At 45.4% G+C, this 27118-nt stretch overlaps 1 protein-coding gene across 2 annotated transcripts in view; it reads right to left on the bottom strand.

Moving 5' to 3' along the window:
- Positions 1–345: 345 nt before the first annotated feature.
- SETD5 (SET domain containing 5) overlaps positions 346–27118 on the bottom strand; it is a 65993-nt gene continuing 39220 nt past the window's right edge. For both annotated transcript variants that reach the window (XM_063164824.1, XM_063164825.1), the window contains exons 9-24: positions 26462–26610; positions 26027–26144; positions 25497–25606; positions 24965–25211; positions 24691–24771; positions 22083–22385; positions 20936–21253; positions 20068–20310; positions 16629–16758; positions 15160–15431; positions 13757–13813; positions 11885–12352; positions 9071–9354; positions 6266–6399; positions 2765–2838; positions 346–2587 (exon numbers count right to left, since the gene is read on the bottom strand). In XM_063164824.1, the coding sequence (XP_063020894.1) occupies positions 1991–2587; positions 2765–2838; positions 6266–6399; positions 9071–9354; positions 11885–12352; positions 13757–13813; positions 15160–15431; positions 16629–16758; positions 20068–20310; positions 20936–21253; positions 22083–22385; positions 24691–24771; positions 24965–25211; positions 25497–25606; positions 26027–26144; positions 26462–26610 (3585 nt within the window). In that variant the 3' untranslated portion in view covers positions 346–1990. The remainder of the gene's footprint in view (positions 2588–2764; positions 2839–6265; positions 6400–9070; positions 9355–11884; positions 12353–13756; positions 13814–15159; positions 15432–16628; positions 16759–20067; positions 20311–20935; positions 21254–22082; positions 22386–24690; positions 24772–24964; positions 25212–25496; positions 25607–26026; positions 26145–26461; positions 26611–27118) is intronic.

Raw genomic sequence — 27118 nt, 5'->3', positions numbered from 1 at the left:
ACCCTGGAAACCAGAAAACAGGTTTTAAAGCAGATGCAGTGGGTGCAGGAGACATCCTCCAAATCCATCTCCTCCCCAAATGAGCTTGGGCAAGAAGAACAGCAGCAGCAGAGCCAAAAATCCCACAACCCCAGCCAGAAGCTCAGGGAATTTCCTAAGGAACAGCAGCTCCCACAGCAGCTCCCAGCTTCACCTGGCAGAAGGCAGCAGGGAGGTCTGCAAGGCTGCTCCTGCAAGGATTTGCTCACCCTGCAGGAGACAGGGAAGAGACTTACATGCCCTCACCCTCTTGCCCTATGTCCTGGGCACCAGTACTCAAGGTGGTAAGAAATGCAGCAATACTAGTTTTCAAGTTAAGTATTTTTATTATCAAAATTATTACATCTCTTGTGAAAGTTCAAATGTTACAGCATGGTGTAAAAACTCCACTAGAGTAAGAAGCTACAGCCCCCACCTTTCCTAGAGCTTTCCAGGGTCCCTCCCTCCTGCCCCCCTGCTGCGCCCGAAGGTGCTGGAGCCTCTGGGCAGGGCCCCCCGGCCCCCTGGCAGGGCAGAGCCCGTCTGCCCCGTGCTGCTCAGAGCACGAAAGGGGAGGCTGCACCTCCAGGGCTAAGCCGAGTGAAGTTTACACCTATGTTATACAGTATACAGACACCCAACTGCGGGGTGACAAGTTCCATCCCAACACGCTCACAGCCAGACAGTGTGAGAAAGCTACTCTTTGTTTCAATATTTTAAAAGTCTCCCCTAGGCTGAACAAACACCTGATTTCAATTGTGATTAGAGAAATCTGTAACAGTCCTAAAAAAAGAGGAAGAAGACTGTGCATCTGCAAGGAGAGGGGAGACAGACTCACAGCATTATGTTATCCAAGAGAAAGGAGAAGTTCCACTGCAGCACCAGGGATGACACCTGTCATATATTAGCTAACCTACTATGGTTATAACTGAATATAAAATTAGATAAATAAAAACACGCCCGATATTACAGTAAACAAGTGAGAAAGAAGCTGGCAATCGTATGGAATTGAACACACAGCGCACTGTGTCTGGGCTGGCTCTCCTGCCACGCTCGGCGGGTGACAGCGGCTGGCAAAGACCCACATGGCACTGCCTGGAGAGCCTCTGGCTCAGCACAGACCGGGGTGCCCGCCCTCCACCCCACCACTGCCCCTTGCAGCCCCCCGTGTGCCGCAGCATCACTTGACTGCTCAGGCCCCCGGCCATCCCCTGTGCGTCGCACACCACAGCCAGAGAGCCCCGGCCGCGCTCCTGTTCACAGACTCCTTAAGCGACCTCAGAAACACTCGTTCACCACAGACCTGCAATGAAGCAGTGCAGGACAGCGCACCCCGGATCCTCTGCAGCCACAGGCACACACTCCAACCCCCCCGTGCTGTTTGCATTTGCGGAGACTCTCCCGTCCCGGAAAAGCCCCGGCGGCGGCAGTGGCGACCCAAGCCCAAAGGCAGCCGTGTGCGCTCGTCTGCTTGTGACTGGAATGATCGTAACGGATTAAAGCCCTCCCCAGAACGCACTGAGAACCTGACCTATAAAGAGATTGGAGTTAACTTCCCCCAACGTTTCCTTTAAACTGCTTTTGAATTCAGAACTGTGTCCGTGCTGCATGTGTGACTGTGGCCATGGGCACGGACCAGAGACAGAGGCTGTGCCACAGTCATTGCACTTGAACCATTTTCTTTTTTTTCTTTTTTTTTTTTCTTTTCTGTTTGTTTCTTTTTGTTTTTGCAATGTACCCACATGTCAGGGAACTGCTTTGCTACAGTCTCTGCCTCAGAGAAATCTGTGTTCTCCCACCAGGCCAGAGGCCAATACTGCTCACAAATCTCACCCGTGCATTTTCGACCTCAGCCTCTGACCCCTGGCACCCCAGCATCAGGTGCAAGCTTTCAACACCAGCCCAGGAGCCACTTCCAGGGGTGACTGGAAGGAGCTATGGGCAGTTTTGTCCTCCTGAAGTCCAGGCAGCCCTAGGAAAGTCCTGTTTGAGTCTTTACTCCAGAACCTTGAAGCTGCTGCAGTCTGTACTGATGGACACTGCCTCCCCCGCGGTGCGGATAGTGTTGTGCACTGGAAATGACTGCGCCCCGGGAGCCCTGGTAGAGCACAGACTGGCCCGAGCTCGGCAGGCTGATAGTCCGCAAGTCTGACTGTAGTGAGCGAGCACTTTGGGGAGCGGAGGAAGAGCCCGACACGCCTGTGCAGGGCTGGGAGCCCGACTCCGAGCACAGAGAGTCCACAGCTGGCTGCTGTGCCGGGCTGGCAGCCGCAGGGCAGCTCTTCCTCAGGAGGCTGCTGCTGACGCTGCCAGAGTGCTGCTGGCTGCTGAAATACCCCGAATTCCCTGCAAACAGGGCAGAGGAGTCTGTGGAGACCGAGTGGGCAGGGCTGGAATATGAGGTGGAGGAGAGGGATGTTTCCGAGGAACCGTGGGACAGGCTGTGTCCTGTCCTCTGTGCTGCTGCTCGGTAGCTGTATCCAGGAGACGCGAGGTGCCCTCTGTACGGGGAGGAGTTCTGCTGGAGCAGGGTCTGGGATTCTGCCTGGGGACTGTCAGACTGCAGCAGCTGAACGAGGCATGCGGGAAAAAAGGAAAATGCACGTCAGGCTGACTTCTCCGTTTCCTACCTGCTTCTCATCCTAAGGTGCTTAGTGCAGCACTGTGAACAATGGCAGCTAAGCACTGTTTCCCTCCTTATAAAAGCTTTATTTCTGAATGGCAGATAAGATATGAAAGCATTTACCTGGTAGCTGTATCGAGAAGGACTGTAAACTGCTGGTCCTTTGTGGGCTTCTGGAGTGTCTCCTTCTGCTGCATCTGCAATGTACAGGCAGATGTTAAACCTCACCCCACTGAGGCCACAGCAGCTCCCTTCACATGACACTGCACAGTCCAGCCCTTGTGTTCCAGCCTCCCCAGCCACCACCATTTCAGAAACTGAAGAAACCCAGCAAAAGACAACTGGGAAACCTTAACTTGTGGGAAGAGCCACATGTGTAAGAGTGGCCACTCCCCTCACACCAGTGTGCTCTGGTTTATCACAAAGCCAAGCTGCCTTGGACCAGCCTGTCTGAATGACCACACCTGGAGATAATGCACAGATACAGCCAGGGCTCCCCTGGCTGGCTCTTCAGTGTATGAGAGGCAGAAGATGGTTTCTAGGGACTCGCTAATTTTTCACTCAGTCTTGGTTACAGGAATCCACACTGGATACAGTTACATCTCAGGAGACAAAACTGCCCCACTCAGAGGGCTGTCAGCAGGATCCTGTGGTGGCTTTTCCTCAAAGGCAGATCCAGATGCTTCCAAAGACAGACATCCCATGCTGCCATTTTGGGGACTATGGTTTATAAGCCAACTGAGCTGCTACAAACAGAGATACTCCTGGAACTCAGAAATGAAATACCTGTTTTTCTAACAGGCCAAGATGATGGAAATGCTTTGAGGTTTGAAGGGCACTGGCAGCATACAGCACACTCTGATCCATCTCAGATATGTGAGAGACCAAGAGGAATAAAATGCTTCCTGACAGAGTAAGCCTTTCTTGCACTTCAAGGGTGGGTGAGCTTGTCCTACCATACCACTGAATTTGACCTGGGGTAGGCAAGATGCACTTACTGCAGTGGCACAGCCTTACAACTGTGTGCTTCAGCTGCTACCCCTGTAACCATGGCTGGTGATCCTGCTTTCTGCAGGAGGGTGAAGCTGCTGGGACTAGATGATTTCACATCAGAATTCTCCTGCAGACTAATGAGACAGAACTGTTTATCTGCAGCATCTCAGGGATTCTCAGCAGCCGCGTTTGAAATGCCTTGATGGAACATGCTGGGATTAGTACCAAATTTATATGACAGATGTGTCTCAGTCATGAAACAGGACACGCTGCCTCAGTCTGCTCTGTACTTCTGCCAGACAAGTCTGGCTTTGCCCCAGCTGCACTGACACAAGCATCAGTGCCAGGAGGGCCCGTGGTTCTGCTGCCATTGTCCTCTCAGTGCTACACCACAGTGCAGGCTTAGCTAACACGGGTCTGGATGTAGCCCTTGCCTGTTCCTGAGGCTCAGAAATTCCTTCAGGGCACAGGCCTGCACAGAGACTGGGGTGTGAAGCTTCCAGCATGTGTCCTGTGCCACCTTCCATTTCTGAAATGTCATCGATGCAGCAAGGGCCTGTTTGGTGACATTCCAAGTGATGCCTTAAGTTTTAGCTTTTATATTTTTCAGATTCTGTGCTGCTTTAGTGTGTAACTCTGAGCTTCATATGTGTTAGCAAGTTCTCTTCACAAGGTAAAGTAGACAATCCTTTTCCAGCTTGTCCAAGGACAAGCTCCAGGCCCAAAAAGTATATACAACAGTGAATTGAAAAGAGAAAAACAAGGAGGATGGAACTTCATAAGCTAAAGCCATAATGCACATTTAACTCCAATATGGAAATGGGCCAAAATTTGTAGAAGTGTGAGACCTTGTGACTGGTCATCCATTTTGTGACCATTTTCAGTTCATCTTGGGTGTAGCCTGGCCAAGCTCTTGTGCTGCCCAAGGTGTATCCACCATTAAGGCCTTTTAATAAATCCCTACTTTATTTTTTAACACTGTCTAGCCTCTGTTCTAGGTCAGCTTTCTCAAAGCATCACAAGTAATGCAGAATGGCAAAATTCAGAAGTTTAGGGCATGTTTTGTTAAAAAGTCATGCACAGAAGAGCTGCTCAATTCAGAGATTGCTGTGATTAACACAAGTCAAATACAAGAATCACAAGAAATCTAAAGATTTCTGGAAGAAACTGTTCCTTAAAAGGCTAGGCACACCAGTAGGGCTATTCAATTTACTGGCAGTGCCTGTTCCCAGAAAGAAACCTTGACAAGTTAAAGACTACTGAAAGACTAAATTACCAATGGTAAATAAACTATGACCTTTCTGAATTTGCTTTATGTAAACTTAAAAGCTAGAGCCAACATCCTCCTCCCCTATTCTCAATACCTGCACAAGGGAAGGACATGAGTAACTGCTTTTCTTGGCTGTGCTGGCCTGTGTCAACCTAAAGCATATATGAAGTGACAGGTTTTGCTGAGAGCAGCTGCAGTTCTCAGAAGTGTGCAATGCACACAAATTACACAAATTCCATTTCATTGCTACATGCTTCATCAGCAAACCCTCCAACTTTAGGATTTTTTAGTTCCTGTTAATATTATCTGTTACAGCAGCAGCAAGTGAAAATGTGCATCTTCATAACTTCTCCAGGTGCTACCGGGAACAGCAGGGACTCAGCCACCCATTTGTTTCACTAAGAAGCAGAGCAGCAACTGGGGGAGGGGAGGTGGCTCAAAGAATCTAAACAAGAATCTAAACAAGCTGCTGAAGAAATTGCCAGAGCAAGCAAAAAAAGAAAAAAAGTACTTTGCTGTGCTAGGATGAAGGAAACAAGATGACTTTTGTCAGCTGCAGCATTAGGTTTTCACAACACAGAATGGGATGGGGTTTATGTAACAAGAAAGAATTTATCACTGCAGATGGAAGTTTAACTCCATCCTAAGTCTTGGGTGACACTGAAGAGCCAGAGTTGTACAAGTAACACTGGGCAAAGACCTGTTCCAAAAGCCTGAATTTTGCCTACCCCTCCAAAAATTAACCAGGAAAACCACTTCCACTGGTATGGGAAAGACAGGGAAAAGACTCCCAATTGGGTCTCATGAAAATGTGACATACTAGAGAGAGAAGAGGACTTCCTCTCAAGACTAGATGACAAAAAAGCACTGAAAGAATGTGCTTAGGTGTACAAAACCAGGAGAACTCCAAATGAGAAGCCAGTTTTCAAAGCTTGTCTCAAACACACCTTACTGCAGCCTGATTTGCAATGAAGGAAATACATACTTGCCCTAAACTGCTCAGAAACAAGCCAATACTCTTGTCTGAATGTTCACCCAATGTCCATTAAATGAAGCTCTTTCAGAGCATAGGAGGTGCTAACCCATCTGTCCAAGGACAAAGAAGCTGTCCTGTCAGAGTCAAGGTGCAGACAGTCTTGGATTCAATCCCTAGAAAAAAATCTAGAAGTCTTCTAGGTCCAACAGGAGAGGGATAGAGGCTCAAGCAATATCTGAATAACAGTAAAGTTTGGTTTGCAGAAGGCAGCTTTGATATTGTTAAAGATGAAGGTACAACTAACCAGCTTCACAGACAAGTTGGCAAAGTTACCCAAGCACATCATGTCCCTCCAAGCAAACATGCCCAAGTTTCCCCACCCTACCTGCATCTCTCTCAGGAGCACAGTCCTGGGTAGGGGAGGATTCGTGTCTCTGGGCCACCTTGGCCCCGCTCCTCAGCACCTTCTCCAGCATCCCCCGGCCCTCCCGCAGCCGCTCCACCGACGTCGGCACCATCCTGCAACCAAACCAGGCACAGCTGAGGGGGAGCAACATCCCCAGTGCACAGGGAATCACAGACCACCAGCTCCTTTAGATGGATGAGGAACAAACTTCTCAACTGCTTCTACCATGTAAAACCTCCAGTGGGATTTCAGGTCCCTGCTATCATGATGCCACTGCCCTCAGAACACCAAGTCTTTAATCAAAAACATGGTATGAGCATCCAGTTCAGTAAATCACCTGGTTACAGAAATATTATTTTGAGATTCAAACCTTTTTTTGAAAATCCTGATATTGGCTTAACTGCAGTTATTTTGCATAATTACATTCATTCAAACTAAGCAGAGGCAAACTCAATACCTTTATGATAATACAGTGCCAAGACAATATAGTTGGATACTGCAATATTCCAGAGCAGAGCTTGCTGGGCCATTTTGCCCACTAATGCCACTTTGTCCTGTTAATTTTGTAGTGTGAAAACTCTCCACTCAAGATTAATGCTAGATATTGTTCCATTTTCAAGTGTCTTGTCTAAGGGTGACAAAGAGCTGAAGTGGCTTTTCCTAAAGCCAAACTGTTGAAGAAAAACAAGAGCTACAGACAAACCTCAGGCCCCTGGGTCAACATTCCATCTACCATGCACAGAACCATCCAAATCTCTTTGGAAATGTGTCTTTTAACCTAGAGACAGCATCACCATGACTAGGGATTTTACAATGCCTTTACTCTGGACACTGGTGAATTTGTGCCTTAAACATGCCTGAATTTAAATATTTAGGTTATATTAAATGCATTGCATATGATGGAAGCATGCATATTAGCTGGATATTGACTGATTTCTGTATTTTATTTTTGTTAAGATGTATTGAAAACTGTGCTTTCCATTAGGGTTTTTTTAATATTTTGTTTGCTTGGAGACTTGTTTTCTGCAAGGCTGGCTTTACTGTGCAGCAGCACATCTGTTTACATTGTGATGGCTTTATCCTGGCAACTGAAATAGACAAACCATTGTGGTTTTCTTTTTATTTTAATGAAAGCTATTCTCAATTATTGCAGAATTCAGCAAAAATCTGGAAGATTCTACACATTGAAGCATGGAATTTTAGTTCCCACCAATTTCTTCTGTTCCTAATATTATTGTGAATGTCTGGAAATGTATCTGATATATAAGAATAGGGAGTGAAAGACGAAACTGGGTCACTTTACCTCAGTAACAGGTTCTAATATATTTTTAAAAGTAGAAAGTGAGTGTACGTTTGTCAGCCATGCCCATTAAAACACAGAAACCCAAGGATTTTGAAGGCAGCAAATCTGCTTAATCCCACTTCAAAACCTATCAGCATGGTTTCAACTTTATATCCAGTGTGCCATAACAATGGGATCTTTATACCCACACAATACTTACTCCTGAAACCATGTGGGAAACTGAAGCCAGAGCAGGACCTGCTGAGGGAGCAGCAGATGAAGCTCAGAGAAGACAAAAGATGGTACTAAAGCAAGGATGCCACACTGACACCTCACCCTGAACTATTTTAGTTCATTCAGCTGGTTGGCTTTTTTCCTACTCTTTTATAGGCAGAAGGAAGTAGCACAGGAGGAGAACAACATGGACTACTGCCACTTTTACAGAATATCTGAAAATAAAATAATGACGATAAACTAATCATTAGCAGACTGCCTCAGCTGTGGCCAGTCCCAATATCTGGCAGAAGGTCCTCTGGTAGACAAAAAACTGTCAGAGAGGTAAAAGACAAATTGTTTCCATTAAACTCTGCTTGAAAAGTGATGGAAAAAGGAAGGAAACAGATCTATTACTCCTCCAAATTCACCCAAGTGCTTTCAACACAAACTTCATACTTCTCATTGCCCTCAGCACTGCTTTGAATTTCTCCTCATGCCAACCCCCTGCCATTACCCGAGCAGTGACCCAGTCATGTATGTGGAGACCAGCATCAGAAAAGGGGCTGTGTGTCTGTGTGTGCCTTTCTGCTGGTGGTGTGCACAACCAGAACCTCACTCCAGGGCAGCAGAGCCAGTGCCCTACACAGATTCAGTCAGCAGAACCTCCCAGCCATCACTGGCACCATAATGCCACACTTGGCAATTCAGTGCACTACTTCATGTTTTGGACCAGGTTCAAAATATTTGAAGACTTTCCCTTTATCAAACCTTCTCAGGGTAACCATGATAAAGGTGGTTTGTCCATGCCTTTGGCATGCCAGTGACCAGAGTCTGGTAAATTAGCAAAGCTGGAGCTGTTGCACAGTCCCTGCTTCTCAAGTGCAAAGCTACAGAGGCCTGTGAGCTTTCCTTCAGAACAGGAATGGACTTAGTATCACTCATGTCCAAGAAGAGTGAAGGTTCAGCCAAAAAAGACCCGCATTAGACTTTCATTACCTGGACAAGACCTTACAACCCAAGACCTCAAAATGGAACTTGTGGAAGAGAACAGCTGCTTAAGTTTGTACCTTTCAATGCAGCTTTTTGATACCTAAACCAAGAACTGAAAGACAGACTGAGAAGAGTGCTGGTATCCTTCACAGCTGTTTAGCAATTATGAAAGAGAACAATACCAAGAGACCCAAATGAATCCATCTCACTGCACATATTGTTATGGAAATGCCCCCTGGGGACTTTGGTCCTTCCCTTAGGGAATCTCAGGCTTGCTTGGAAGGGGTAACACTCACCACCTACTGCTGATGCTGTCCTGGGATTTACTGAGCGATGATGAGGAACTACAGCCCCTCGAGTCTGGTGGGCTGACATCCTCAATGTGAGGCAGGGAGGGATGAGAAGGGGAGAAGCCACTTTGTGGGGAGGACGGAGTTCGTGCTGCGGAGCCCGAGGGGCCATTCCCGTCCGCGTCAGCCCCGGAGGCGCCGCTGCCCTGCCGGGTGGGGGTCCCTGCGCCGCGGCCATCGCCGCCCTCCTTGGCCTCCTGCTTCCGCTTGCGGTACTCGAGCAGCGACACCTGGGGAGGAAACACCGCCATGGGCCAGGGAACAGAGCATCAGGACAGGGAGGAAACACAGCCATGGGCCAGGGAACAGAGCACCAGGACAGGGAGGAAACACAGCCATGGGCCAGGGAACAGAGCACCAGGACAGGGAGGAAACACAGCCATGGGCCGGGGAACAGAGCACCAGGACAGGGAGGAAACACAGCCATGGGCCAGGGAACAGAGCACCAGGACACAGGGAGGAAACACAGCCATGGGCCAGGGAACAGAGCACCAGGACAGGGAGGAAACACAGCCATGGGCCAGGGAACAGAGCACCAGGACAGGGAGGAAACACAGCCATGGGCTGGGGAACAGAGCACCAGGACACAGGGAGGAAACACAGCCATGGGCCAGGGAACAGAGCACCAGGACACAGGGAGGAAACACAGCCATGGGCCAGGGAACAGAGCACCAGGACAGGGAGGAAACACAGCCATGGGCCGGGGAACAGAGCACCAGGACAGGGAGGAAACACAGCCATGGGCTGGGGAATAGAGCACCAGGACACAGGGAGGAAACACAGCCATGGGCCAGGGAACAGAGCACCAGGACAGGGAGGAAACACAGCCATGGGCCGGGGAACAGAGCACCAGGACAGGGAGGAAACACAGCCATGGGCCAGGGAACAGAGCACCAGGACAGGGAGGAAACACAGCCATGGGCTGGGGAACAGAGCACCAGGACACAGGGAGGAAACACAGCCATGGGCCAGGGAACAGAGCACCAGGACACAGGGAGGAAACACAGCCATGGGCCAGGGAACAGAGCACCAGGACAGGGAGGAAACACAGCCATGGGCCGGGGAACAGAGCACCAGGACAGGGAGGAAACACAGCCATGGGCTGGGGAATAGAGCACCAAGGCATGGGGAGGAACAGGCCCACACACTGTCCAAAAACATCTTCTGGGACTGCAGGTAAAACTTGAAAAGGCATACTGGGATTATCAACTCGGTGGATGTGGAGGTGCTCCAGAAAAGAGCTAAGTGGTGCAAATTCAGAGTGCCATGATCACCCTCCTTTTACTTTTTATGACCAATATATCAGTAGAAACATCCAGCTCGTTTGCTTCTCTAACCACATGGATTTTCACATTACTTCAGGAGATGTAATTCAAGCAACAAGCTTCTATAACCTCCCTCCTCTCCAAACCCTACACACAGTCTCTCTGGTTCAGGACATTATGTAATTCTTTTCAATATCTGTATTGAAATATATTTTTTTTTCAATATCACCAAAAGAGGTAATAAGTCTTCTTCACAAAACTGATATCTTCAGTGCCCAGTTCATCTGCACTAGTTCAGCCACACTAACACTAAAAGCTTGGTGAAGCCTTGCACAGAATTTTAACTTGCTTACAGCAGGCTCCTGCTATGGAGGCATTGCAAACTTCAGCCCTACCAAAACAAACTGCTTGTAGCCAAGGCAGAATGTGTTTTGGGCAAAGCAGTCTCAGATTTATCAAAGACACTAGCCAAAGATAAAGCAGCCTTGGAACACAAGGTCAGCAGAACCAAAAAGAAACAAATATTTCCAGCGGGGCATTTACCTTTCAGCCTGCCTTCCCTCAAAGTTATTATAAGGAAAGGAGCCATGAAGGACTCACAGAAGGCAGTTCTGCTGAAGAATTTATCAGCTATGACTCAATGCCCACACAGAAGGCTTTATGATGCTAAAATATTGAACAAGTTATTTCTAAAAGTAACTCAACATATGAAGGTTTTAAGTTAAATGTAATTTTAAAAGAAAAACAAAGAAAAAAATCAAGAGACTCCAGAAATGGAAAAGAAATAAGATATTCCATCCAGCTGGACCCTTATACAAGTTATCTCAGTTACCACACTTGCCATAAAAAAATTCCAAGCACAGGAAAAGGCACTGATAATTTGTCCCATGAGTACCCAATTTTATCACAGCACTACCTTGACTTAACATTTTACCTCAGTTTTAGTCTCATGAGGGTCACTAGGCTGCTGTAAGAAACCAGTATGTATTTGGTTTTGTTAAACTATATTCCTGTGTTTTTAGTTTCGAAGAGCTAAAATTTAAATAACCTTCATCTTACTTTTTCTGCAATGTTATGGAAATGTTCTAATATGTTCTAGTAAACAGCCCATGTTTTCTTTTGAAACATTAGACTCTCTTTCCCAGTAAGAACCCTTTTCATCCTGATAAATAACACCTTCACCAGCTGTACAGCTGCTCTGTGTTATTGCTTTGGGTCTTGTCTCAGTTTAACAACTGCTAATGAAAGCTGCCAGCATTCTGCTCTTTTTTCTGTGATCCCAGAAGAGGTATTTGCACCGTGGTGTCTTTTTTTCCACTTCTCACATCAAAATCTTGCCTAAAGGGTAGCTCTCCCTCTTGTAACTGTTTTCACCCAGGCATTGGATGCCTGGATAACTTGCCCAGACTCTCTGTTCTGCCTGTCTTTGCAGTAATCTGAGTGGGAACAGTAAACCCCACGGCAATGTAAGGATTTCTTTCACAGGAGTACTTGCCTTCTTCCTTTGTGGTGGATTCTGGGGAGCAGCTCTGGTGCCTTCAGCAGCCCTCTCGCTGCAGGGGGACATGGACCCATGTGCTGTCTCTTTGAGCAGCCCTGACTCGTGTCTGCTGAAATACCCTTCTGCAGGAGAGCTGCAGCACCCTGCATCTGAATTCATGGGCTTCCTGTCTGCCAAAGGAGGAGAGCCCTGCAGCAGCCCATCCACGCGGGGCATAGCGTTCAGTGGGGAGAAGGCATACATTAAATTAAACTCTGTCCGAAAAGCCTGATCAGAGCTTCGTAGCAGCATCTGTGCTTCCCCACTTTTCCCTGGGAAGTTCATCTCTGAAGTAGAGTTTATGGAGGATTGTGGAGCCACGTCAGAGGATGCAAAGCTGAGCAGCGACGGCCGTTCCTGGCAGGTGTTTGCGCTGGAATCCAGGTAGCCACCCTTGGAATCCAGCTCGGATCGGAGGCAGACCTGGGAAATCCGAGAAGGATATAGGAGGGGGGTGGGCAGTCAGGAAAAAGGTCAGGCAAGGGTAGGGAGAGAAATTTAAGTCAGAAAACCTTCTGTACAATGCTAGCTTCCCTTTTCCCTGTTCCTTTCTAAATACCCCTTTGGTTCTTTCCTGCACTGTTCTCCTCATTCCGCAGGGGAGTGACTGAGACTAAACAATGATCAGTTCAGCTGTCCAATACAGGATGCCCCTTCCCCTTCAGCAGTCTTTCTGCAGCAAGAGGATAAAGCTCAACACTATCCCCAGGCAGTTAATGAATTAAACTCAGCATTTTCAATTGCCTCATACATCAGAGGCATACTGCTCATACAGAGCAGTAGCCAGGAGAGAACAGAACAGATCTGCTGTTCTGCTATTTTATTAGCCAAGTCCTTGCCTGTCCCAAGTCAGCCACTACTAACTTCCTAACAATAAAATATCCAGGACCTCTAAGCCATTTGTTTTCACTTATTGTGAACTTTGGAAATCTCTAACAATAGCACATTCATTTAATTTTTACTGCATTTTACGTTTCACAGTTTCCAACAAAACCACAATGGCATCATCTTTGTGCTGTCAGAGTTTGTGGAGCACTAGGCAATAACACAACAGTATATTCATTTATCTACTTAAAGTGCCAAAAACCCTCCAGGGCAGCAGAATAATCATCTCCTTCACCACATTAATATGTCAGGATCTCAAACAATGAGTACAACTGACAAGATTTCATCCTCTTTGCAGGACTACAGTGCAGAGGGAAAAACACAACAGCACCAGGCACCAGTTCTGCCCTCCTGCTGTTGCTGAGAACATCTCCTTGCTGTATTACAGCTCCCAGTAATCCACCACCTTGGAGATGAGCACGAATTTTCTACTATGAAACAGTCACTGAGCAAGGCAGTTCATCTCATCTTTCACAACAGGTCAGGCTAAGCAAAATACTACATTTTACCATCTCCTCAACAATTTCAGTCTGCAAATGAGTAGGTGTTAAGTCAAGGCTGAAGAGAACAAGTCAGGTGTACCACTGTGTGCTTGTAAGTCAAAAATAGCGGTGAATACTTTCCCTTCCCCAGCAGTCATTTGGCCACTACTCAGTAAATTTCACAGACCACTCATGGGCTGGGCTGAGTCTGAAATTGGTGATGGCAATTCCAGGGTCCCCAAATCTCTTGTGTGCACCTCAGTAGCTGAGACACACTGAGTCTTTGCACTGTCTGATTCCCACCAGGGTCAACAAATGAATTGAATTCCAGTCTTCAATTAGATTGTTTTGTTGTGATAACCCTGAAAATTCTCCTCAGCCTTACTGTGACTAAAGCTCCACCCTTATTCCCAGTGCCTGCACACTCCTCCCTCCCCTCCCAGCAGGCTCCCAGAACTACCTCAGGTGACATGGACTCGGGCCTATGCGCAGGGGAGCTCTCGGGGGAGGACACGTTCTAGAGGAGGGAAAAGCATCTAGTTATTCATCTACTTCAAAAGTCAGGAGGCAATTACAATGTACAAAAGCACACAGGTTAGCAATGGCTATTCTAAACAACTGGCCCCAGCCTGGACAGCATCATGGTTGGCTAAGTAGTTGCTAAAGCTTCCTGGAAGCACAGACAGGGCTGGGTTACTGCATCTCATGATGCAACTTAGTACCCAAACCAGAGCACATGAATGTTAAGAAAAGCAGCAGCTACCTCTATATTTCTGGTTCTGTCAGATAGACTTTGCACCATGAAGTATAGAGAAAGACTCTTATGGTTTTTAGTCTGAGAATATGGGAGAGAAAAAAAGCCTGGTTTAGCCCAGAAAGTAAACTAAAGACCCCAAAGACTAAGATGACATTTCATAGACATATACTATAAAATAAACATGTCTCTTTCAATCCACCATGGGCCACCTTTCAGCTCAAGTCAAGAGAAGAGGTGTGAGCAGCCAGCTTTATGAAATGTTGTATTATCTGGGCACCCGTATGAGTGAAGGCAGTGTATGCATGAGACAGCACTGTTAAGGGCTCTTCCCAAGCACTTCCCTTTCCATGCTACTGAACAGGCCTAAAATAGAATCAGAGAGGCAGGATTCCCAGAGCTGTGCTGCTATCAGAGAAATATAGCAGGAGTCACTGTTTTCTGCAAAGCAGAAAACAGGAATCTCAGAAATTTCTTAACAAAAAGTTCTGACAAATTCCACAAAAAAAGCAGAAGCATCATGCTTTTGGCCACTCTTATGAATATGGAGGGGACAAGCATTCTCTAAATTGGTTCCACTCTAAAAACATCACAAAATTGAATCTGAAAAATCTCAGTCTGTAAAACCAAAGAATATAGTGGAAGACGATGTGAAGTAACGCTACCATACTCTGGGTTACTGAAAGCTGTTTGAGGAAAGAGGAGCCAAGGATGCTTTACAGCCTCTGAGAAATGGAATACTTGTACTCTTTGGAAGTGGCAAGGTGAAAACCCCATTGGCACAGAGATCTGAAGTGGGGGAGATGATTAAAGGTCACTGAAAAACCTGAGAAATTAAGAGCTACTCTGCAGAAATAGAAAAAAAAAGATAAGATTAATGTTACTGATAGCTACAGAGTGAGGGGAGGCGGGGCTGTAGCAAAGTTTGACATTTCACAGAGCAGGAGATCTGTCCAGAAATGAAGTAGAAGAGGAAGGCAGCGGTGCTCTTGAAGCTGAGACTGTGATGCTGCTCAGGAATACACACTCAAAAAGGAAGGTCCTAGTGCCAGCTCTGCTGCAGATATTGCTGTTTTGTTTTTAGCACCCCCAGCCCCGGGTGGATTTACCTCGAACTGTAGTGGAGTATTGCAGCGGCTGGCAGCCAGAGAGGGGATGGGGGAGAACACGACGCCGTAGCCATTGCGAGTCTCCTCCTCGCCGGGCAGCGACGAGCAGGGCGTGGCCAGCTGAGGGCTCGCTGTGCCGGGGACCGGGGGGACCGGGGGGACGGGAGGGACGGGAGGCGGGGGCGTGACAGGGGACAGCGGCCGCAGCAGCTTCTTCACGTTCTGCTCCATCAAGTAGCGAGACTTCCATTTCTTCAGGGGACTCAGCAAGTCTGAAACACAAACTGAGCTGAGGACACGGCTGACCCACTGAACATGAGCACATCACATGCTCCTCTTCCCCCTACTCCCAGCCCAAACGCAGTCTTCAATGCAACTACAAAAGACTCCCAAAAATGAAGTACCTCTGAGTTACTTCTACTTCAATGTCTAGAGACTGGTAACAGAACAATACATCATCAGGAACATGCACTGAACAAGGAAAGCAAATATTTCAACTAGAAGCAAGCACAAGAGGGAACTAGGGGAAATGAAGATATGAAAGGTTAAAAAGAGCAGAGAATAGAGGAGAGAGGTCACAGGACATATTGTGATTCTTACAAACAAATCAGAGACAGCTCAGTTTTCATTACCTGAACCTAACAGTTCTCTATATGCTACATGAATACAGCCCAAGCACATTTCCACTTCCACTAAGGATTAAAGCCTTTCCCTCAGGCTACCTCTCTTCAAAATAATATTTTTTGATGCTTAGTTTAAAAAAAAAAAAACAAAACCAAATCACCAGTAAATTCTACAGGTTAGGTCTTGCTCGAGAAGTACATTTATTGGTTCTGGCATTCTGTTTATTTCCTATTCATCTCACCTTTCAATAATCAAATTTGTATTATTTGTGTGATGTGTAGCTTCCTGTCTGTCATCCTTGGAAAACTGATCCCTGACTGGGCTGAGCTGCACTCTCTTTCTCTGTAAATTCAGACACAATATTTAACCATTCTGTTGCTTTACTCAGAGATTTTAGCTTCTCCATCCTTGAGACTTACTTAGTGATTTGTTTATTGCACACATACCTGTAAGACTTTGCTACACCTTCCCACAGCCAGCAAGTATTTAGTTGACCTTCTAACAGCACCTTGCTGAAAAGAGATGATCCTGGGCTCTCTTCCCTCTAACCCCTCCCTTCCATTGTACAAGACATCCCAGAGCACTGAGACTGATAATGCAATGTTAAGTGATTATCTTTTGACAAGGAAATACTGAGAAACAGTATTTCCATCACAAATGCTCAAGCTAGAATGAGTCTGCAGAAATTTGAATGAACAGCAAAGCAACATTCTCACCTACCCATAAGCTGTGCCATGGGGCAGCAGGACACGTTAAATGTCACTTGTACAGCTCCCTTTGGTGTTCAGCACCTTCCCCAGTCTGACTCCAGTGCCCATGCTGCCCTGATGGTGCTGAGCACTTACCTGTGTCATCCTTGCAGATGCTGGAGGAGCTGCTGTTGTCATTGCTTTGGTATAGACACTGGGTCCTGTTCTCTTGCGGAGCTGCTGAGGTCTGAGTCATCCCCTCTTCCAGGGCCTGCTTGATCCAGCGCTGAAACAGAACGAGACTGCATAAACGTGAAACTCCTCGGGTACTTTCTCTGCAGTCCTGCAGGATGCACTCCAACTCCCACACTGCTGTGGAGCAGGGCAGGCTGCTCAGAAGCCTGGAGTTACCTCGCTGGTGTGTGCTTGGGTGGGAGCACTGAGCCCACCACTGCTGTGCTGGGGCTGTGCCCTTCCTGACACGGGCTCTGCGAGCAGCAATCATCACCAGTAACAGAGATAACTAAAGAGCAAATTATAAATATAAAAATGCTGGATGGTGGCACCTAAATCTATTAAAACAATAGTCATTTAAAAGAAAAGGGACACAAATATAATGAACTATGTACAACCACTGATTTTTGCAAAAAAACTGTTTCCTGCCAAGGAGAGCAAATTTGAGTAAAAAAAAATCTGACTAAAATGCAAGCAGCAGTTTTCAAGGAGCGTAAACCAAGAAAAGAATGCTAAAAGCAAATAGTTTCTTCAGCTACTAATAAAAAAGGTAAGTCACAGTAGTCTTCTGAACATGGACAATTAAGACTGTTTCTCACACAAGTGAACATGAACTGAAGCCTCAGCAAATCAGCTGCTGCAGTGGGTATGGTAGCCCTGTATCTTGATACAAACTGACTCCTGATGGCAGGCAGGAATCTTTGCTTATTCTACTGTAAAGGTATCTGCCACAACATAGGGGAAAACACTCAGGTGATCCAGTGAAATGACAGCAAACTGCAGAAAAAAATCAAACAGCAAATTTCATTTGTGTAGTTTACCCAGGGGGCTCGCTGTATCCAGACTCCTCTTGTCCTAGAGAGGTTTAAAATTGTACTTTTACCTTTCAGGAATCCACAGTTCATCTGCATGCCAGCAATGTGTATCCTATTACAGATACACGTGTGTCTTATGACTCCTCAAAGCTATGGTGAAAGTACATCACACACTCAGTGGCCACAATCCTCAAAGTGAAAACTTCAAAGCGAGGGTGAAGAGCAGGTGACAGGATCTATTCTGATGGCCTTCACTACCGTACAGCAGACACTTCTTCTCTGTTCAAATGGAGCTCAAGGCTTTCCACTGTGGCCACCAGCAAAAGGGAGAAGTGGCAGCCAGTCTGGAGCACCTCTACCTCAAAGGTGGCATCTGATCTGCCAGCCAAGTCACTGCACAGGGTGTGATTAACGTGAGAGCAGCTTACAGTTCAGTTTCCTTGCGAGGTTCAGACACTGCCATGCTTTGGATGCAAACTGACATCATCAGCTGAGCTTTTTGGCACAGTTCTCAGTAGTTTAAGGATGAGGCCTGCTGACAATCCAAGAAAATATGTGATCTATTTCAACAGCCTTAATAAATCAACCTCCTTGGCTGAGTAGTCAAAAGTAGACAAGACACAGATCAGGTCTTGATCAAGTTCTGGACCATTTCTAGACCTTAGCTGGCTGAAAAGAAGGTATTCCCTAAGAGTTTTCTAAGCATTCCTGAACATAAGAAGCAGATTTCTAGATCTCCAGACCATTAAATCATAAAACCACCAAATGCTAAAAATAATTTTCCAAGAAAAAGCTAGAGATCTCCTACGAAATGGATGAAACCTCTCACTAGAACAGCTAACAATTATTTACATTCAAAAAGCAGAAATCTAACAAATTATTTCTGCAACCTCTTTTCTGGACACAGCAACTTTCAATGCTTTAATAACTATTAAATTGAATAGGTACCGTATTTAAGTTTTCAGATTATGAAACAAGAATGCTGGATGACACCATTAATAATTTCCCTACTAAATTGGGAAATGGATAGGGAAAACCATGACACAGCTTAGCAGAGTCTAGAAAAATCACTTTACAATTACAGGCTACCACAGCAATGGGTTGTTCTAACAACATACAAAATCACAAACTGAACATGAGTTTAAATTAACCTGTCAAAGAAAACACAGTCATACTGGGATGCACAAATTGGGTACAGGTCAGAAGACACAAAGCAACTTTTCTGCTTTGAAAATGTCCCAGCTGCAACACAACACCCAGTTTTGGACACAACTTCAAAGAAGGCATGGACTAAACAGAAGTCACCAATAGTGAGACTTGCCCACTCCCTGTCCAGCAGTGAGAATTAACATTTGACTAGAAAAGACTCAAATGCAGCAACAGATTGGAAGACTTGTTCCATGACAATAGTTTTCCCTCAATTTTGAACTTGCTGGCCAGTTGTACAGCAACTGCACTGAGCACAGAACTCCAAATAACTCTGTCAGCTTTGCTCTGGATATTTCTCTCTTCCCTGGGGCTCAAAGACACTGTTAAGGTTCAAAAGAAGCTCAAACCTTGCAGTTCTCAGCTTAAAGATGCATGAGGAGGTTGCCCAGGCACACAGAAACAGACAAGGTGTTGTCATACCTCTACACACAAACCGTGAAGAGCTTTACCTATGAAGGAAATACTGAAGAAACTGTTAGGGCATGACAACAAATTGGCTGAAGGTGGAAAACAGTAAAGTCCAAAGATTCTCTCTGGAAAAATACCCTCAAACAAAGGAAGGCAAAGAAACCAGGACATGGTACCTGAAAGCCACCAAGACAGGGAGAGAAGAAAAGATTTCTGTATAATTGTCCTCAGGTAATCACACAGGAACTGGAAAGTCTCTGAGCAAAACCAGCAGGCAACAGGAAAGATGGATTCCAATACAAATCTGACTGAGTGAACTACCCTACCTTCCCTGCAGATGAGTAAATATTGGCATTTACTGGTCATCTCTGGAGGAACTAGATCCTTAGCTGGGCCTGGTTCAGGCTTCCTGCATGGCCTCAAGTATCTGCTGTAGATAGGCAGTCTGTGGTGCCAAACAAAGAGCTGTGGACTTGTTCTTGTGAACAGGCAAACTCAAAGCTTTTAAACCACAAAGGCTCTCCGAAGAAAATGAATCTTAACTGAGGCACGGGATTCTTGAGCTCCTCTGCAACACTGTCCTATCCCCACAATGCCAACCATCCTCTGACTGTGAAAGTAGTAATATTAAACTTTCTAAGGGAAGCAATCAACACTCTTTGAATTGTGTATGCTGGATAATAAACAGCCACTGCAGATCTGAAAGTACATGTTTCTAAAAGGGCAGAACAGTTGTTCTACCACGGCAAAAGGCAAGGATGAAAACTGAACTCTGGCAAAGAGGTCAGCAGTCATAGCCTGGACACTGCATCAACACATCAGCTCAGTGGGAATAGACAGAAATAAACTCCAAAAGGACACAACAACTTTCCAAGAGGGCCAATAAGATGAGCACACACCGTGTAAAGGTAAGACACGAGCAAACATACCTTCTTACAGGAGCTGTAAATGCCATCCAGCAGGAAGGGCCTTCGACGTCTCTCAGGGTTGAAAGGTGAACCAAAGCGAATGTAGTGTTTGGGTGTGGTACAAATCAGTGGGGAGTGCACGAGACCTGGCAACATATTTAGGGTGGTTGCCAAAACTGTTGGGTCTGTAGTAATGCGCAGAGGACACTCAATTGGACACTCTTGCTTTTCTGCCTTGTCGTTCAGCCATTCAGTAACCAGGTACTGAAGGAGGAAACACACAGGTCAGTGCAATCAGCACAGGTGAAGAAGAAAGGCAACATGGCACAATGGTGTATGGGAAGCAATGCTCAGGTCAGCCCACTGCTAAAACCCCCCTCCTTCTCAAAAAGAAGGACTTCCTGTGTCAAACCCGATTCTCACCTGTTGGAGACACAACCCAATGTTGCTGTTGGCAGATTGTATACAACCGCGAACAGGATGGGACATTGACAATCAGTCTCTAGAGCTTTCCTTACTGTCTCTTGGAGCCTGTCTTTTTCACAACTTTCTCAAAACCCTCTAATATTATAGATTCCAACAAATGTCACAGAAGTAGTTTGATTTTATGCCCCATTCATCTCATTAGAAGATTCTCCAAAAACTTGATCACCCTGTTCAAAACTAGTTTCTAAACACAAACAGCGAATTTATGCCCAGTATGTGGCAGCTGCCTGTTAGCTTCTGCAATTTTTCCTCCCTTCCAACTTTATTCTAGCTTGTACACGACAGCTGCAGTCACATTCCTTCTTGGTCTTCAATTCTAAGCTGAAAGTTAACCTCTTTGCTGCACCCTAAATGAACACCTGCCATCCTGACATCCCAACTTTGAGCACTTGATCATATTTACCTTTTTTGTTTTGGGGTACTTTACTGCAGCTTTAGACTGGGATCCTGTAGCCAGGATAGCAGTTGGGTCAGATCCTGTCAACTGTCTGCCTTCTCCTGGCCCTTCCACATTGCTGACATCTGTTGTGGTTACCAAGCTGGCAGTGCTTCCTTCCTCTGGGACAGCCTGTGTGAGTTCAGCTTGCTGGGAACTGGCTTGTTTCTGCCTTCTCAGTCTTTGTGCTGAACTGGTCCGGTATCGGGAGAAGCGACTTTTTGGTCGGGGCCTGGAGGGTTTTGCTGGAGCTGGCTTAGCCACTGTTTTTTCGGGGACAGCATCCTACAAAATAAACTGTCATTAGTCTGAGCCCCTCTAAGAGTATTCCTTTTCTCTGCATACAGGATCAAGAATTGAGATTTGTTTATTGACACTACCTGACTCTCAAAATCTTGTTGGACTCTGTGTTGGTTCATAAGATGGCCTTGGGGACCCTTCAACACTGGCACATTATCGTTTTGTCTTCTGCATTCTTAAAGGACAGAACATGGGTCTTTAGGAAGAAAGCAGCAATAGGAAACTTGCTGCTTGTCTCAAGATAACTGCTCTTATTCCTGACCTGAGCTGACATGGAGCACTCCAGGTAAGTGTCTGAGCCCTGCCATAAAATGGGAACACATGCATCCAAAGTAGACTGGATCAAAAAAAACCCAAACACAAAGAAAAGAACTTTTCGTCACTGCACTTACGCATCCAACTTAAGCTCACTCCAGTTCTCTTCCCTGGACAAGGAGCTGGGCCTGTTCAGCCCAGAGAGGACTGAGGGGGATGTAACAGCAGTCTTCCTACAAACAGCCTGAAGCCACTAAGAAGATGCAGTGGTGCATCAATGGACATACACTGAAATGAGAGGTTCAGACTGGATACACGGAAAATTTTTTTCAATCTAACAGTCACAAACTGGAAGAGGTGCAATCTTCATCCCTGGAGGTTTTCAAGAGAAGACTGGGAAAAACACAGGCCAGCCTGGTCTAGCTTCAGAGCTGTCCCTGCCTAACTCAGAATGGGCTAGAAAGCCCACAAAGCTCCTCCCTACCTCAATGATCTTATGATCAGAAATGCTGCACCTGAGCTTTGTACAAGATAGCAAACAGTTCTATCTTCATCTTACCGCTACTTGTGAGGAGCGCCGTGTGTTCACCCCAGTACTGCTGGTACTGTTAGCAACAGGAGGAGCAGGAGGAGGAGGAGGAGGAGGTGGAGGCGGAGGAGCAGGAGGAGCACTCAGTGCTGAACTTCCATCTTCAATTTCAGGAGTCTCTGTTTTCACTTCTTCCAGCTCAGGAGCTTCAGAATTGACATTGATTTCAGCATCAGTGCTGTTACGGTCTGATGGTTGCTCTCGTCTCCTCTTTCTCTTTTCTAAGTTCTCAAACATGTGCATGATGGCTTCCACCTTCCTGTCTTCCCGGGACTACAACACAAGGGAAATTGAAGTAAGCATGGTGAATTATGCATATAAACAAGGCAAGAACAGATATGGGAAGCAGCACAAAGAGAACAACTGCCAAATAGCAATGACAAAAGCCAGACAGAGGACAGAGAGAAGCAGTTCTTATCAGTTATTTGCATTTTTCAATATGGCAAATTTCCCAGAATAACAACATAATCATGTGTTTGTAGCCCAAGTAGAAGAACTTGACTTTGTTCTTAAATAGGACCACTTAGATACTACTGAGTTATATTAATAAAACAGCCACAAGGAAATGCATAATTTTGAAGAATTAAAAACCGTAAGAAAGCATAAGTAAAGTGGAGAGATGACTTGGAAACAAATACAGCTATTTGCCAATGACCAACCAAACAGAAGCCAGAGGCAATAGATGTACATGATTAAGTAATTTGCAGCAAGTGTAATACACCACACAAACTGATTAAAATGTTCCAGATTCATTCTTTTCCCAGCAAGAATGTCAGAAGATGACCCAGCTCAAAAATAAAAGCTCTGGTCTAAGCAGCTTACATAGTGGATAAGAAAAACAGAACATGAGAGAATAGAGAGGCAAAACAAGTAAATATATTAGGTAAACACAAAGGACAGGAAATCTTATCACCAGGCTGTGTCAGGAATAATTGGTACCTATGCATATAAAAAGCTCAGTACAATAATGTTGCAGTGACTGGCAAGAATCAAGTGGGTTTAAAGAAGTGGGGTCAATTGTCTTCTGAGATTTATCATGAAGAAAGCATCTTGGAGTCCATGGCCTGGCCTTTACAGTTTTCTATTAAAAAATACTACACACACACAAAGAGAGAGACTGGGGAAACTACAGAGATGGGTATTTACCTGATGCCAAGTATAGAAAACTGAATCGCATTAAAGCAGATTAACTGGTGCAACCTACAGGAACAGGGCTTACAGGGTGACAGGAAACTAACACTTCACTTAGGTTTACTGAACTATTCTGTCCCAAAAAGAGATCAGCCTCCCTGCATTAAAATGAAATCTTCCCTCCAAAGCTTTAAGGCCAATCTGATGGATGACTGCTCTCATGCAAATTTCAGTGCAAACTGACTGCTTTATCTCATATGTTCTAAAAAAATCCATCAGTTAATCCAAGCATCTCTCCACTGGATGGCCCTTGGCTCTCCAGGTTGCTGCACTATCTTAACATTTAAAGCATTCTCAGGAAATTTACACTTGGCAGATTCGTATTCCTGATTAGAGGAAGACAGGTGATTATGATACTGGTGAGCAAAAAAGAACAGGGAATTCCTAGCTTCAATACATTTGTTGGCTGGTAAAAGGATGGGAGCAATTTTTCTGTTTTTCTTCCTTGGGTTTCTGGTTGGTTGGTTATTTTATTTGTGTATTTGCATTTTTGTTTGGATTTTTCTCTTGTTTATTTAAATTAACGAATTAAGAGCCAGAATGGCTCCATTCACATGCATAAAACATTCTAATCCAGGCAGCAATCCCAGGAGCCATAAGCAACACAAGAAAAAAACACCAGCTCTACTCAGTAAAGATGAAGGCTAAAATAAGACTGTATTATCAAAGATCCCAGAGCACTAAGATATAAGTAAGTAATATATTAAGTAAGTGCCAATACCGCTGTTGGTGGTCTACTCCTCTTACTGCCTTTTGCTACTTGATCCCACTCTTTTCCCCACATGGCAACATGTTTATGAAACCATACACTGAACAGATACCTGTTTACAAATCTAACCCAGCAAAAATGACCAAGTTTTAAGAAAAATCAGGTTCTGGTTCATGGTATGATCGAATTGAAGATATCCCCGCTCACTGAGGTGGGGTAGGACTAAGTGACCTTTGATAGTCCTTTCCAACTCAAACTATGCTATGGTTCTATATAGTGCTATAAATTCTTGCACTGGCAATAAGGAAGGGCAGCAGGAACATAAAAAAGGTCCAACTGCCTTTTTGGAATCTAGTGCTGATGGTTCTGCTAAAGGTGTGTTTTAGACTATAGAACAGCCCTGAAAGTAACAGTTAAACCTTCCAATGAGGAAACAAATCTATAGTGTATCTCCTAATCTGCAGCACCCTAACATAAATCCTGTGACTTGAAGTCAACCAAACCTCGGTGGTTTTTTGCTCCCTCCTTTTTTTCTTTTGCTGTTGCTGATCAAATTACTGAAGACCACTAACAGATGGGATTTGTGTTCAAACAAGTGAAATATCCAACTGGACCTGTGGGTCACTGCATGAAGTAAGTCCTAAAGAGGGTGATACCCAGACAGAGAGAGCTACTTGCCCGTCTGCTGTGGACCAAGGCTCCCTGTTCATCTACAGGCTCCTCTTTCTCCCCTTCTTGTTTCTCCTCCTTCTCTGGCACCTGAGATAGAAACCCAGATTAAGTAACCCAGTACTGTTCCAAAGTTACCAAAATTTCTATGGTAATTTAAGGCGCTAATAGTTTAAAAACAGGCCTCCTTGCAGTTTCTGTTCTGCAGATTCCAATGCTATTGGATCAGACTCCTGCAGCACTGAATGCTGACATACATGTAACAAGGGGGCAAAGATTTTACCTCATTGTCACTGACTGCTGCAGGTCCCTCAGGAACCTCCTCAGTTTGCTGAGTGCCGTTCTCATCGGACGCAAGGCTCTGCTGTTCCATTTCCAGCTCCTTTCGTCGGGCCTTTCGCCGGCGTGTTTCTGCCCCAATGAGTGTGCCTAAAACAGGTGGAGGTAGGTGTTCTGCAGCATTTGGGCTACGTTTCTGCACAGGGCAATTCCGGTTCCCTTTGTGACACGCACAGTCCACTTTATAATTGCTGCTCCAAAACACAAACATAATTCGTGTCACTCTTCATTTCTCAACCCCTGCACAGAGACATTCAATACATCTCCTACTAAACATCTCACCACGTGCCAAAGCAAGGACAGCAGGCTACCTTATGGCCTCTATTGGAGAATATGCCAGCAGAACTGGACAGAATAGCCGGGAAATGCAATTCAGTAGAAAACGGAGCAATATGTAGAATGCGAGGAAAGGGCTGGAGGAAGATGTCCAGTCCAGGAGGGCAGTGGAGAGCTCCTGGGCGAGGTGAAGGACTCACCAGATGTTGTACTCATAGTCAAAGGCGATGGTAACCTCTGTGTCCTTGGCAATGGTGGCAACAGCATAGATGCACAGGTGGATCATCCCATCAGCAATCACATGACGAACCTTGTTAAACGAAGTAGAAAGAAGCTGACGTCTCCACAGGTTGCGTTTCCTACTTCCAAGACGGAAGTCTTCTTTTGCAAAGTAGCTCTTATTCTACTCTATGATTAATTATCCCAAATTCTCCAATGGGAAAAGCCTGCTTCACTGCTCTTGTCTCATACTGTGCTTTTCCACTTACAACTACTACCACCTGCTTACCCTCAGTATCACTGTGCAGCCAAAGGAAAGACTTAAGAGAAATCTTTCTCTTCCAAAAAACCTCCCTCATGTTCCCAAACTGTCTCATATTCCAAGTATAAACCATCAAACACGCAAGTGACAGAGAATTTACTGTACTTAGTGCATTTTGAGTTAGGGAAAGCACTAAGCTTATGTAAAACATGTATTTGCAGTAACAGTGATGATGAAAAGAGAATTTACCTCTGCATTTGGAGTGCAGGACCTCCTGATGAACCTGGCATCATTACCAAAGGTGCGGGCATCAACACACATCTCAACGCCATTGAACTTGGAGTAGAACAGCACAAAGGGATATGGCCTGCAGAAACAACAGAACATCTCAGTCCCAAAATACCCAATTCCCAAAGCACTGTTGTTAACAGGTCCCTCACTTCACTGGAAGCAGAACTTCCATCAGCACTACTGCTCTGGGGTTAGGTACTTCCAGCTATTTAAAAGATCTATTTCAGAGGGTTTGGTCCATAAGCAGAGCATCAAGCTGAGGTGATATATCTGATTTCCCACTTCTATGGAAGGCAGAGCTGACAGGACCCTCTAAGTGAGCACTATCCCATAGAGACACCAGTCTGTCTGTGCCACGATGCTCTCATACCCATCATTTCATAGTACTCTTACTTTTTGAAGAAATGCCCATTGACCTCGAATTGCTGCCGTAACATAACTTTCCCTCGATACTCAATTATGAGGGTATCTAGTGCCAAGTCTCTCGCTGCCCTCAGGATCTTCCGATGCTTCTGAACCCGAGTCACTCTTCCCAGCTGCAGCTGTAACAAAAACCAGAGCAAAAGAGGAACATTTGAACCAAAGGCCTCTAACTCATGAAGAATATTTTACCTATATAAAAAGAAAATATATTCTAATAGCAACACACAAAAACTCTGTCAGGTGAATATGTTGTTTATTTTATAATAATTTAGTAATTACCAATAACCTTGATAATATTTATCAAAAGCAAACAGTATTTATTCCTTTCCTTCAACACTAGTCTGACAAATCTATTAGACCGAGTACTTCAGTCTTGCATCTAGGAGGCATAACCAGACCTGTCACTTGCTACTAACTGGGAATTGCTTTGCAATTATGGCCACTTTCACAGCCAGAATAATTGAGATCTTCCCTAAATTGTGGGTTGTCACACATTCAGAGGTAAAAAATGCAAGCTTTTCCTTCTGCAGAGGATGGTAAATTCCAGCAAACAGGCCAAAGACTTAAGCTGGGAATTTCCATCTCCATCCAGAAACTTCTCTACTTATCTCTTCTCAGCTAGTGCTG

The sequence above is a fragment of the Melospiza melodia genome, chromosome 10 (genome assembly GCF_035770615.1).
Source record: "Melospiza melodia melodia isolate bMelMel2 chromosome 10, bMelMel2.pri, whole genome shotgun sequence".
Classification (NCBI taxonomy): Eukaryota; Metazoa; Chordata; class Aves; order Passeriformes; family Passerellidae; genus Melospiza; species Melospiza melodia.
The sequence above is the reverse complement of the archived record's forward strand: the minus strand, read 5'-3'. Positions and strand labels throughout refer to the sequence as shown.